The sequence below is a fragment of the Cupressus sempervirens genome, chromosome 3, assembly GCF_028749045.1.
Source record: "Cupressus sempervirens isolate cs-2001-9-10 chromosome 3, ASM2874904v1, whole genome shotgun sequence".
NCBI classification, from domain to species: domain Eukaryota; kingdom Viridiplantae; phylum Streptophyta; class Pinopsida; order Cupressales; family Cupressaceae; genus Cupressus; species Cupressus sempervirens.
This window is the reverse complement of record NC_143120.1, coordinates 593,282,013-593,296,030: the sequence shown is the minus strand read 5'-3', so window position 1 is coordinate 593,296,030 and position 14,018 is coordinate 593,282,013. Positions and strand designations below refer to the sequence as shown.

Sequence of the window (14,018 nt, the reverse complement as noted above, 5' to 3'; positions counted from 1 at the left end):
TTTTTGATTTCATGAGCTTAGGGTAGGTTATCTATATGTAATGTTGAGAAGTGGCTTGCAATGGAGGTCAAGGCCCTAAGTGGCTGTTAGGGTAACCCATTGTAAGTTTTTTAATAAATTAAAACACTGCACTAAATGAAAGTAAAATGAACCTAATAAGAGTCTTTTTATGTTCTCGCCCATGCCTGATGGGAGTAGAGAGAATGCTTGGTTGCGACCTTGCATCGTTAGTATGCCTTGTCAGTACAAGAGGATACTAATGTTGCATAGGATCACTAGGGGGCTAGGGTCCTGAGTAACTACCAGGGTAACTCTAACATTGATTTGTGTGATGACACTTGCTCGCTTACATAGTAGGTTTCCTATGTGTCTTTATGTGCCTCTGGGATTAAATGTCAATTTATCTTGGAACCTTTGAGTTAGATTACTTTTAGGACTTCCTGGACTTAGAGAGTACTTTTGATATTTGGATTGATATCATGTTTAGGACTTGAGACTATCTCCTTAGTGCGGTGGAAGTGGGCCTTTTTGGGTTACCAGATGGTCAGGTGGTAGTGCTTTTTACTCTTACTATTGATATCTATCTGTTACTATATGGTTGGAGTTTTCTTGTCTGCATTTCCATCATTCTATCTTTGTATCGTTATGATGGATGATTGTATCTTATGATGGATGTTTATATCTTTTATGATGAATGGTTTCATTTATTGTATTGTACTTTGTATCATGGATCCAAGAAGGATAATGTAATTCTATTTTGATAAATGTATATTCTTTTAGCCTTTCATACCCTATGACATGTGCAGTGGATGATAGAGCATTCCAAATTTTATTGCCAAGTGGCATTTGGAACAAATGTATATTATTTAAATGGACATTGGACTCTTAGTTATTCTTTCATATGGATGTGGTATTTGTTAGACTTATTATTAATTATATTTAAATGTGATTCAACATCTTGGGATCCTTAAGGAATGTAACCTATTATGTATGCTTGTAGATGATTGTATGTTATTGCTTCCGCTACTTTATGTTTGATGTGTATGATATTCTTTCTTGTTTAAAAAAAATGTGTTTGACAAACTTAGTAAAATTTTAGGTTAATTCTTTTGGATCCCTTGGTGGGGTGTTACACCTCTTCTATTTGGAACTTGCTTTCAAGTTCAGGTCTCTTCCTCTTCTATTTGTTTGTTTAATTTCAATGTAAGCGTTAAACGTATTTTTCATTTTCATTGTAAGGGTTCAAGGTAATTTATGTTTGCAACTTGCTTAATATCAGGGTAAAATTTCAAGCTAATTTTTACTTTGGCCATCGATTATGGCGATCTAGATATTGTTTATATTGTTTGATTTCAAACAAATTGCCTAATTAATCAAAATATATAACCCTAGAAAAAAATTGGGAGACTTGTGGACATTAAGCTATTTCTCTTCCTTGATCTCCTAGTGAGAGTGTTAGTGAGGAATCTTCCATGGAAGCACTAATACCCTAGTAATGGATATGTATGCACAGCCATTGGAAGAGCCTATTAGAAACATGAAGTTTGAGGTGTTGTCTCTCAAGATATTACAAGGATTCAATGTCTTGCCAGTTGACTTGACTTAGCTCATGATCCTATTCCAAAATATTCTTCTTCAGCAAAATAAATTTTATGTTTACCATACATGATTTTCAGTTTTAGAAACACATTGTTGATTGATATTATTTCCATTTTGAATTGGACCCAATTTTCAATAGCGTGATTTTTATCTTTCCAATGATTGGACAAACTCCTAGATTTATGATTTACCAAAAAAAATTATTGAGGTAAGCAAGGATTTTAAAAGGGCCCAAACCCTTGATCAAATCAAAAAGAAAAAAAAAATTGACCTTCGATTGGATTTTGTAAAGACCTAACTGTCTGAGATTTGTAAGTATTTACTAAACCAAAAAAGTGCCCTTGATGGTATAAAATGATAATAAAATGGGTCTATGCCTTCATGGTATTCATGATAAAACCTAGGATACAAGACCTCATAAATGTCTGAAATATACTTGATATTGGGATACACTCAACATTGGTTTTGCAGGTGCACTTGGACTTAGACATCTTACACCTTTTAATATTCATTTGTGACTTTCTTTTGCATCGTCATTATATCCAAAACTTTTAATTGATTGAACCTATTAGACTGCAAAGATTGGTTCTAATTTGGATTCTTCCTCAACTATGCATTGAACCACAAGAGTACCATCATCCTCTTTATCCTTTGCATATCTATCATTGCTTCGTTTCCAACATTGGCTTGGTTTGTCTCCATTCTTCTCTCTATTTCAATTTGTTTATTGTGTTTCCACCTTCCATTAATAAGCCCTCTTCATGATAAATATTTTTATTAGGAATCACAGAGATGGATATTCATTCGCTTACCTATTTGACTTTCCTCCATGATTCCTTTGTATGATTCCAATATTTTAGTTCCTAAATTTTCATTTGAAAGTAAAGTTAGTTAAATGAGGTGATAAAATTGCATAAGAAGATGTATGTGTGTATGCATGTATGTGTATGTGTGTATGTATGTGTATATATATGTATGTATGTATGTATGTATGTATATTTTATGGTGGGATGAAGACCAAATTAGAAAGAGTAAGGATTTTCCCACCAAAAGGATTGTTATTTCATTCCAAATTTGAATAGTACTATTCCAACCCCAAACTAGGTTGAAGATAATCAGTTTATAGGTCACAACTTTTGACCTTACAACTTCATCCTTCCATGTTCGATCAAAATAATGATCTGATTCTTACACTTCCAAATTGTAAGAAAATTTTAAGTTTCTTATTACATATTAGCCCTTTATGTTGTAAGGAAACGTTCCTCAAACATGCTTATGGGTCATGTGAAAAGGCATAAAAAATGATCAAGAACCTCTTTAGGATGTTGGAGAAGTTCTAGGACATGCAATTTTGTCACCACAATATTTTTTAACTCCAAATGTCTCCAAATCCTTGTATTTGCATATGTTCATCATGGCACTTCTTTTAGGACAATGCACTAACCTTCTTATAAATAACATGTAATGGAAAAAGGCCCCACTACTCACTGTTAGACAGTAAATACTATGAAAATTTAGAATGAAGAATACATTGATTGTATGATTCTCAATGTATGGGGGTTAGGGAAGGTGTTAAATGTTTCTTTGTTTTCTTGATAGTTTTCTTATGTGTTTGAATCGTAACCATTTCTCCTTGTGAAGAGTTGACCACAAAATAGCATGTTAAACTATTGTTGCAAACAGAAACAATGAATCAACATTCTTGAAAAAAAATGTGACAAAGGATCGGCTATGGTGTGCATGTGTATTTGAATGTTGGTATGCATTCATGAGATGTTTAAGATTCTCTTGGAAGGATGGAATAGATGAGAGACTAAAGTTTATGAGACACATACCTTTTTTTTTGGGTGGTGGGTTAATTCCTTTATCCCTTAGTCTCTTATCTTTTGCATATTCAATTATTTCATTACACTACAACTTGTGGCACCATAGGAGGATGCTCATACTTTGGGTTGAGCTTTAGAGCCCTTCTGTACTGGTCTCTCATAGTCTTTAGATGTTTGCAAGCTTTTATTAGAAGATGGGCTCTGTTCAAATATTTTGAGCAAAGAACTTCTCCATAGTTTTTATGAGATGATCTTTTAATTTAGGGGCTTGGTCAGTCCAGCTTTTAACAAAAAAAAAATTGTTACATAAAAAAAATTAGTTCAAGGATGAATGGAAAATTTAGCAACCCTAAAAAAATTAGATCAGAGATAGCAGTGGTATTGTTCTCATATATCATATCAATTGTATAACATAAGAACAATCATTTAAAAGTGGTATTGTAGACTATTTGTCTTGCATCAATCATTATCAGTTTTAAGTGTTATTTGAGACTCTAAGGAAAGAACTTTGTTGCAATTGAGTTTTGTAATTTATTTATACATATTTCCCACGTTTTAATAAAAGGAGACATTACATCAAGGGCATTATCAATGAGGAGCAACACAGATATTAGAGGCATCTATAGAAATTTTTAGAGGCATATTTTATGACAATGACAATGGAATCATATCAGAGGAAATGATTGAAAGTTTCAGACCAACTATTATGTACAACACAGATATCAAAATCATATCATCACAAGCTCATGGACATGAAATTGGTCTTTATATATACAAAGAGATATTTTTAAAATTAATTGGTCTTTATATATACAAAGATATCTTTTTTAAATTTCTTATTAGATATTAGCACAACAAGAAAATTATTCCAGCTGCATACATATTCCAAAATCCAAATAATAAAACAATAAAACTCACTCAGCCCATGCTAAGTGACAAGCCATAACCTAGTTCAATTGGTGTAGTTGATTATTAGTTGGGTTGATTACAAATTCCTGTAGAAATGTCATCAGATTAGGTACAATAAAATGATCAATCAAATGTTCCCAGCTAGCATTAACTTGACTGGTCTATTTAGACCCATTGATTATTGTCACAAGCTTTTAAACATAACTATATAAGGAGTGAGTTAGGACATATATAGGTTAACCTTACATTAACTATAAACTACAACACAAAGGTTGCACTAGGGTATTATAGGATTATAATTATAGAAAACCACCTAATTTGCCCAAGCCTGTGTATGATGGCGAAGAGTTGTATTAGGTGAGTAAAGCTCACTAGTGGTTATAGGAATACAGCTAAATCAAAACAATTAGAAACCAAAACTACATATTCGTTAGAGTGAGTAGTTCAAGGGCCTTGATCTCATGTATATGAGTACGTAAGCAGCCTGGTAGGTGGGGTATGCCTCCAGTGTGTAGATGCCTTGGACATAGTTAGGTAGCACTTAACCATGTATGTATGTTTGTATATATTTGTATTTATGTATTTATTTATTTGTATTTGTATTTGTATTTATTTATTTGTATTTATTCCACTTGGAATGAGTACCATTTAATTCACTTGTAATGAACTCGATTTCATCCCTTTCCACATCCTTGACCACCAAAATCTTTTCCTTGGATAGATAATGTAGTGAAAGATTAGTGACAACATCTCGTAGAATATTCTTCTGGATCAATAGCACGTTACATCCAGTGGCTTTGATCTTCTTTATCATACCCAAAATATAATTCATCTCCTCCTTCAAAATCATATCCATCATTGTATAATCAAAGACCACAATGTTCTGCTCAATGTCCATCTTGGGAGGCAAAATCTAGAACTGTATTATGCCAATCGTCACATTCTTAATCCTAGTGGGGCCTCCAGCCATATGACTTGCCTTCTTATCAAACAAAAAACCCTTTAACCATCTTTGTATCATCAATAGTCCTACCCAATTTTTGTAAAACTTTGATGTCCCTCAAACCCACAATGTAAGGCTTTGTAGGGTCAATGACATTCAAGACGGCATCAACAGCAAGCAGGGCCAATAAGGTAGAATACTAGTTGACAACCTTTATTTATTTGTATATATGTATGTATATATGTTTATATATGTATATGTTTATATATGTATATGTATATACATATATATACACTTATATATGTCTATATATGTATATATATACATACATATATACCTATATATATTTTTAATAAGAGTAGGATGTAAAATTACAAAAGTGCAATCGTTATTTGAGGGTTTTAGTATTAAACAACCTACCCTTATATGTGTATGTGTGTGTGTGTGTGTATGTATATATAAGGGTAGGTTGTTTAATACTAACCCCTCAAATAACAATTATACTTTTATAATTTTACATCCTACTCTTATTAAAAAACACACTATCAATCACCTAGGGCATCATGATATTATGAGAAAACTTCAAATTTATCATAAGAAATCTTTAAATAGATAAAATAAACTTTCTAAACATTCAATCCACCAATTTATAAAGATTTTGAATGGTGGAAAGGGTGGCACTCATAATTTTTTCATGCATAGTAGACCATTAGAACAGTTAACATCCTAGTGCAACTTGGGTTTTCAAAATTCCATACAAAGTCAAGCCAAGCCCTGTAACAACAGGAAATCAGAAAAATTACAAAAAATATCATTTTTTATTGATCTTTATATACACCTCCTTCAATTTGATCACAATACTGCTTCCAATACTAGAAAAACGTTTTATAATCATGTATAAACTCGATGATCCAAACCACTTTTCAACCTCAACTTCCATTTGCAACTTGTTTTGCAATTTTGCAATAGAAGACTCTTGCATTTGGGTCCAAACCCAACAAAAATTTGCAAGGACCTTTAAAGTCAATTAAAAGTGAATATTAAATATCAATTGTCCCATTTTGCCACATTTCAAACACTTTCCCAACCCTTGACCATGGTAGCTCACTACCCTCGCGATGTCTACCAAGTACTCATTGAGATCCATGTCATTAGTGTTACTAGCTATGGTTGTCGTTGCACCAAACGATCAACCTGTCAATGCCCAATACAACCACTAGACTTATAGAACACATGAGGCGGTTAAGCCATATCATGAATCTTGAAGAGGAACATCAGTGATTAGTCCAACAATCCCCCATCGGCATTACTCAAGGACATTTGAACCTGTGACCAAGCTCTGATACCACTTGTTACAAGCCAGGGTTGTTGCTACACCAAAAGATCGACTTGTCAATGCACGATACAGTCGTGCTAGACTTATAGAACACATGAAGTGGTTAAGCCATGTCACAAATATCAAAGGGTAAGTTAAACCCTCCATGAAACTTTGGGCTAATAGTTACAAAATTTCTCAAATGGCCTTACATCTTGAGTCAAATGAACAATATAACCTTATTTGACTTAAAAATAATGGAACGACCTCATATTGGCCTTATTACATTGATTTGACCAAATGGTAATGGCACCTTAAAGGGTCCTCGATGCTCCAACATCATTATGTTAGAGTTCATTTCATTGCATACACTTACATTAAATTTTGTAGGTTGGCTACTAGGTTAATGAGACACTATAAGGTATCGATGAATGGGGCAATAGATTGATATTTGGTTATTGATATTCTATTAGGGATTGTTTGGAGGTGATCGGTTAACCATACTTTTGTCAATATAATATCAATATGGAAGTGGTGCCAACAGAAATAGGTAATGAGAGATGATTTAAAGATAAGGGGACAACTAATGGACATTAATTCTCTTTAAATGAACTTTGGAAACCTTTAATCTCAATGTTCTCAATATATAAAAATGTCTATGTTTTTTTTCTCAAGATCCAAATTTTCAAAGATAATTCAATTGAATGTTAAAAAAATAAAGATTAATTTGAAATTTGAAAAAGTGATTCAAAATTAGTTTAAAATTAAACTTCCAAAATTTTGGGAAAAGAGTAAGTTGCGAGTAAGTTTAAGATTTCTTCTTGGACATCGAACTAAAGTTCCCAATTCCCTTGGTTTGACATGACAGTCAAAGTATGGATTAAGAAATAAATTGGTTACTAAAAGGTAAGGTGATTAGGAACTAGGCTTGAAATTTTTGGTTTTCATGCCCTCGGTGTATCTTAAATTCTATGAGCCACCAAAAGAAAATAAAGACAAAACCCAAAGTCTCAAAGGAACCTAGGTGCGTGACACATTTAACTCTCAAGAATTTAAAAACTTGCAACATAAAATAAGTGGGTTGGACTATACAAATAGCACATTTTCTTAAAATATCTTAACAATAGCTTGTAAGTGTTGACTATTATTTACATATAATTCCGAAGTAACAACAATAAATTATAAATTGTAGAAATCTTTTATGTTATATTAAAAGAATAAAAAATAAGATAATATTTGAGGAAACCCTCTCCATCACCTCTTTAAGCTCCATGGTTTGTTGCTTATCTCTTCACTTCGCTTTGTAAAGTGTAATCTAGTCTGCCTTCTATATTTCATGAAGATGGTGTGTCATGATGTATGATCCATCAATGGTAAAAACGATTGGCACGATCTAAATAAAAAATCTCTCTAAGGGAATTAATCAGAAAATTATTTCGTTTCGGAATGTGACATACTAAGGACAATAGGGACAACTTTTCTACTCTCTTGACAGTGAACTCTTGAATTATATTTTCAGTGAGTGAGCTTTCGAATTGATCTTTTCAATGAGAGGAGTGTGAATACTAAGAACAATAGGGACAGCTTTTCTACTCTCTTGACAGTGAACTCTTGAATTATGTTTTCAATGAGTGAGCTTTTGAATTGATCTTTTCAATTCAAGAAGACATTGTTCCAAATGTTTTGGTTGGACCTCAGGGATTTTCCACTTAAATATTACTGCAATTCTTGTCAAGCTAATTGCTTCATAAAACATTAACATTACCACATGATGCTAACTGGAACGATACTGTTGAACACATCTGTCTACAGAATCCAGGCTTATTGAAGCTCCAACACAAATATCTAAGGGTAGCTTACAAATAGTTGTACCAAAACAAAGATTTAACAAATGTTGCTCAATCAAAGCAATTCAGAAAAAGTCCCATTGAGTAATTATGCTCAATCAAAACAAGGGATTGGCCAGTCGACAAACAATGCTATTTCGAAAATAAATATAGGAATAACAGAAGGTCACCTGCAACGTCATTTAGGTAGTGTCCCAAAGGTTGGAAATATACGTGTTAGTGGTGGACAGCATGATAATATCAATACAGATGTTGAATATTATGGCAGGTGAATTAGGTCTCTATTATGGCAGGTAAGGGAGAAATGTGTCATCAATCTTGCTTTATTAAGATGGCACAAACAAATAACAGAACAATTCTTAAACAGAGGAATGGGTCCAGCACATAATATCAACTAATTGATTCTATTTGATAGTGTAAAATGTGAAGTATGAATTTAGAAGAGAGGAAGACAGTGCAAAAGATACATGAAACCAGCGTGAAGCTATTCCGGAAATATTGTCTAATGGCATAATGGCATTTGAGGCTAAAATGTAGGAGGAAATGTTACTGCATAATATGCATATCTACGAGAATTTACCTTAAAATAATACACCTACCTATTTTTGCAATAGAAATCTATTCTTTTATATTTTCAAATGTGGCTTTCAGATTAAAAGAAATTTTCCATTACTTTTTCAACTCTAAAAATCAGTTAACTACAAAAATCCGACCAACCGGATAAAATCAAGACTAACATACTAAATCACATGTATTCCGTACTAATACCAAACACTCTTCAGTTCAATGAATAATTGAATAGAAAAACAAAATTGCAGCGGGAAGAAGATTCAGCACTTTTGTGCTGTCAACATTCTTCGCGACTTCGCTGCTGATTCTATTTAGTTTATACATTCCTTTGTTCACCTGATAGGAAAAAATTCACGCCCTTCAAGGAATATCCAGTGGGCTAATTGTATCGAATATGTTTAGATGGGAAATACAACATTTACAATTTGAGCATGCAAATTATGCCTCTAAATACACTCTTTAGTTCAAGCCTTTGGGCTTGAGGGAAGTGTCATTTCATGGAAAACACTAAAGCGGTCATGACACTTCCTTTGTTGGACAGGACAGATTTGTTCAAAATCCTTTCGATCTGGAGCTTCAATGAAACCCAAAATATCCCATGAATAATCAATATTGTTGTCCTGTGTCAAGAGGGACTCTGTAATGCTGTTTGTCATTGTCATGGCCTTGTCTGGCAAAGGAGGAAGATCAATACCAATGGACTCAAATGAGAGTGACCTCCTAGATGAAGGCCTCGTTTCATTCTTCATTCTATGATGGCCTATAGACGAAGGTCCCTTTTCCTCCAAACCCTGGCCTAGAAATGAAAGTTTTGCCTCAATGCCCAAGCTATGGAATAGAGAAAAGGGCTTGCCTTGGCTCTGCAAGTTCTCTCCTATAAAATAAGGCCATGTTTCATTCTCCAAGCTAATTCTATCAAGCTTCTGCCTCAAGATTTCAGTTTCTTGAGGAAAAAGTAATGGAGTCCTCCTGTTGTTTGTAACATTTTCATTCCCGAAACCATCTGAGATGCTGATTGTGTCAAGCCTTTGCCTCAAGATTTCTGTTTCTTGAGGAAAAAGCAATGGAGTCCTCCTGTCGTTTATATTTACATTTTCATTCCCGAAACCATCTGAGATGCTGATTTTGTCAAGCCTTTGCCTCAAGATTTCTGTTTCTTCAGGAAAGAGCAATGGACTCCTGTTGTTTGTATTTACATTTTCTTTTCCAAAACCATCTGAGACATAGTTCTCAGGGCAGGGGAATGGTCCAAATCCAGATGTTGCATTGAGAGCAGAAGCATCCCAAACGACAGAGACAGGAATTTCAGTATGTTTCCATTGACCAGTTTCAATACATGGCAGGGATATGAGGCTTGGCTTTCCTTCGATCTCTCTCAACATATCTTGTGCCCTTTCATACGACTTCAAGTGAGAATCAGGTTTTACCTTTTGTAGCGTTGATTTGGCCTCAGTAAGTCTTCCTTGGTGCATTAGGCATATACTGAGGTTACACACCTTGTTGTTGTCTAGTTCTATTGACAACGCTTTCCTGTACTCATCAAGACAAGAGAATGTTAAGACATGACTGAACATTCTAAAGCAAAATTGAACTTGAAAATATATTAAAAGACCTATAATACCGTAATTAGTCTAGAGGATCTTGATTATTGTGCCTACCTGAACACGGTCTCTGCAGCAATGTAATTTGACTGTTGCATATATGCCCAACCCAAGTTCCCCAGCAATCTTGTAGCCTCTTGTTCTATAGAGACTTGAAATTTCTTGCCCTGAGATTTTGCAATCTTGGTTCTTTTTCCATTGAATCCCAAGCCCTGATAAATCAAGTCCAGCTTGTGCTTCAGCAGAGCAATTTGGTCATTCAGTCTTCCGCAAGTCTGCAAAGATGATTGTTCAAAACCCCACCAAGTTAAAATAATATACGAGACAACAAAACCATATGAATTCTTATACCTGTTCGAATATTTGGGATTGATAGTTATTAGTTTACCTTGTATAAGTCGAGCATTACATTGTCCAGAGACTCCTGGGCTTGATCAGAGCAACGGTTTCTCAGCGACTTGATCGCTTCAATGGCTTCTTCAGGTCTGTTTTGCTGTTTCATTACAATGGCCATGTCTTTCAAAGCACTATCCACCCGGTCTCCCGCATTGATTGCTGCCCAAAACAGAGCTATTGCTCTCTCAGGCTCTTTCTCCACCAACTGTTATACGCACAACAAACCCCGCCATATAAGTTATACAGAGAAAGGCATCTCCTTAAAACAGAACCCAAAATTCCAACTACAGACCATTCCTAGGAAGATAACCCTCTTGGATACCTTCTTTTCAATCTATCCCAAATCTTAAAACATATTTGTAAACTATATAACCAACAGAGGAGACGCCCTCTTAACAGATCCCAGAATTCATAGAACAGAGCATAACTAAGAAGTTAACTAAGCCTCTTACATATAATCTGTGCAATCTCTCCTAAATCTTAATACATATTTGCAAAAAGAATCCGTAAAGAACAGAATTCCTAACAAGTCTAGAGGCTCCTCACAAACCACAAAAATCCTAACCATTTCAAAACATCGATACAAACTCCTCTTAATATGTAAAACCCCAACCAAAACGCAACAAAATCAAAGTAGAAAAGAGACCTAAAAGGATGAACAACAATTACAGACTCGTACAACAATTATCGAAAGTAGAGCGAAATCAAAGCAGAAATGAGACCTCAAACATATAATCAACCAAAATGGCATGCTTAAAAACCCTTACACTCAACTCGTAGCACAACTCACCAAAATACAGCAAAATTAAAGCATGAATGAAACCCCAAAAAGATAGATAACCAAAACGACATGCTTACCTGTACGTGCTTGGCCTTGACATATGGAGTATCCCCAGCAGGCACGTTATGGACAACGTGGAAAGAATCAGCTCTAGCAGGGCCATTAATGGCTTTTTTAACTATAGCCTTTGCAGGTGAACAGGGTGCAGATTTACAGAACCTTTGCACATATGGGCTTGGAGGATTCTTGGCACTGTTACCGTTATTGGACCTCTTCCACATTTTGCCCACTGTGACTCCTCAGAAATTACCAGCCTTCAGAATGCATGAAAAACCCAGAAGAGCCTTGTGCAAACAGATGAAGAAGAGTAGCTAGCTGTAGGAACGGAATGAATTGGACAAATCGACTCAAGTAATTGGCTAACTCGAATATAGACGTTGGAATAAAGTAGCCGTTGTGACTCCTCAGAATTTACCAGCCTTCAGAATGCATGAAAAACCCACAAGACTCAAATAATTGGTTTAAGCCCATGAAGAGTAGCTAGGAATGAATTGGAAAAATCGACTCAAATAATTGGCTAACTCGAATATAGACGTTGTTGAAATAAGCTAGCCATTGAAAATCCAATATAGATGTTGCAATAAATAGGGTGCAGATTTACAAAACCTGTTGTTGCTGTTGCTATTTTTGGGCCTCTTCCACATCCTGTCCATTGTGACTTCTCAGAATGCATGAAAAATCCACCAAACCTTGTGCAAACAGACGAAGAGGAGTAGCTAGCCGTAGGAACGGTATGAATTGGAAAAATCGACTCAAAACATTCAAATCCTCCAATAGAGACGTTGAAATAAAGTAGCCGCTGAAAATCAGATGTATTTAAATTTGGTGATTACTATTGGTTGGAATATCAATGGGGCAATTTAATTTGTTAGTTCCTGCCGTAGGCAGTGAACTTATGGAATCGTTTGACTATGTTTGACTAAAATAACTAACCAATCAAAATCAAATCTAAGTATTAAATTCTAATAAACAAAAACTATATAGTTGATTTTTAATATTAAATTGTAATAATTAAACATGATTTTTCTTATTGTTAATTGGTTGAGGCAATGAGAAAAATATTTTTAAAAAGTTGAAATTTTTTAAAATTCTAATATCATAAGAATATAAAAATATAATAGCTTTATAAATAACATTCTAAAACTTCTAAAATTGGTAATGCTTTTCATCCAGAGTATCTCGATTGGACCCAAAATTATGCTTGCCACCAGTTATCGAAGCCTCTCCACCCTCTTCAACCTTCTGAATAATTTTGATTTTCAATGCCCCGAGGGTGAAGCCCTCAAACAAGGGATCTACTTCTTCCCTCTTTATCTCAGGGGATTTGCTTAACAAAACTCCAACTACAAAATGGAAGGTTCGTCATATCAAGGATCAGATTGTTTCAGAGATAGCATCTAACATCATTTTTGGAATAGCAAAGGAAGAAGGTGTTATCTTGAGTGAGCAAAAATCTATGATACTTTATATGCTCAAAGAATTCCAATATTGGAATAGTCAAGCTTCCCCAAACCCCTCATATGCATGCATGATTTCTAATCTTGGGGAAGCTACTCGGGATAATATTCAAGAAGGACCTACACAGAGGAATGATAGTCACTGAGTTCGACGTGAAAATTAGATAATGATTGGATCTTTCTCTAATGAGGATTCATTGGGTGTAGAGGAGTGAATATATCAGCAAGTTCAAAAGATGACTGAGAACCTAGACCTTCAACAATTGGATGTTACTAATGATGAGATAGAGCAGAACATTACACAATCCTCCACAGAGAACCTTAATCCTTTGGGGCTCTTTGACCATCATCAAATTCTTTCAATTACTCAATCTCCATCCCAGAGCCAGCATGTCCCCAAGACACCAAAAGCTAGAGGTAGACCAAAAGGCTTCAAGACTAAATTTGAAATAGCGGCAAGGGTTCAGACTACATTGGATGATAAGTTTGTCATTTCAAAAGATTGACAAGGAGAACAAAAGGTTCTCCTTGTCAACAATGAAGATAAACTCATGGAACATCAGAGGCATTAGGATCAAACAAACAATTGATTCTATGAAGGCAGATATTATCATGCTACAGGAAACCAAACTTTCTCAAAACACATTTGAAAAGACAATTTCCAAATGGCCAAAGTGGTCTTCTTTGCACTCTCCTAAGATAGCAGCTTTAAGA

At 34.7% G+C, this 14,018-nt stretch overlaps 1 protein-coding gene and 1 pseudogene across 1 annotated transcript; both read right to left on the bottom strand.

Moving 5' to 3' along the window:
• Positions 1–4,947: 4,947 nt before the first annotated feature.
• On the bottom strand, positions 4,948–6,217 carry LOC149568066 (T-complex protein 1 subunit delta pseudogene; annotated as a pseudogene).
• Positions 6,218–9,201: 2,984 nt separating this feature from the next.
• On the bottom strand, positions 9,202–12,570 carry LOC149568065 (protein POLLENLESS 3-LIKE 2-like). Its single transcript, XM_089817515.1, has 5 exons — positions 12,454–12,570; positions 11,865–12,266; positions 10,999–11,211; positions 10,668–10,885; positions 9,202–10,539 (listed from the first exon to the last, which is right to left on the bottom strand). Exons 2-5 carry the CDS (start codon positions 12,066–12,068, stop codon positions 9,474–9,476), a joined length of 1,701 nt encoding a protein of 566 aa, XP_089673641.1. The 5' UTR covers positions 12,069–12,266; positions 12,454–12,570; the 3' UTR covers positions 9,202–9,473.
• Between the last annotated feature and the right edge of the window lie 1,448 nt (positions 12,571–14,018).

What these genes read in the sequence shown, in the direction of transcription:
- LOC149568065 (XM_089817515.1), bottom strand. Translation starts at nt 12,068, where the DNA reads ATGTGGAAGAGGTCCAATAACGGTAACAGTGCCAAGAATCCTCCAAGC. An exon ending in TAATGCTCGACTTATACAAG is followed by an intron (nt 10,886 to 10,998) that starts GTAAACTAATAA and finishes TCATCTTTGCAG; the next exon opens with ACTTGCGGAAGACTGAATGA. An exon ending in GCTGCAGAGACCGTGTTCAG is followed by an intron (nt 10,540 to 10,667) that starts GTAGGCACAATA and finishes TGATGAGTACAG; the next exon opens with GAAAGCGTTGTCAATAGAAC.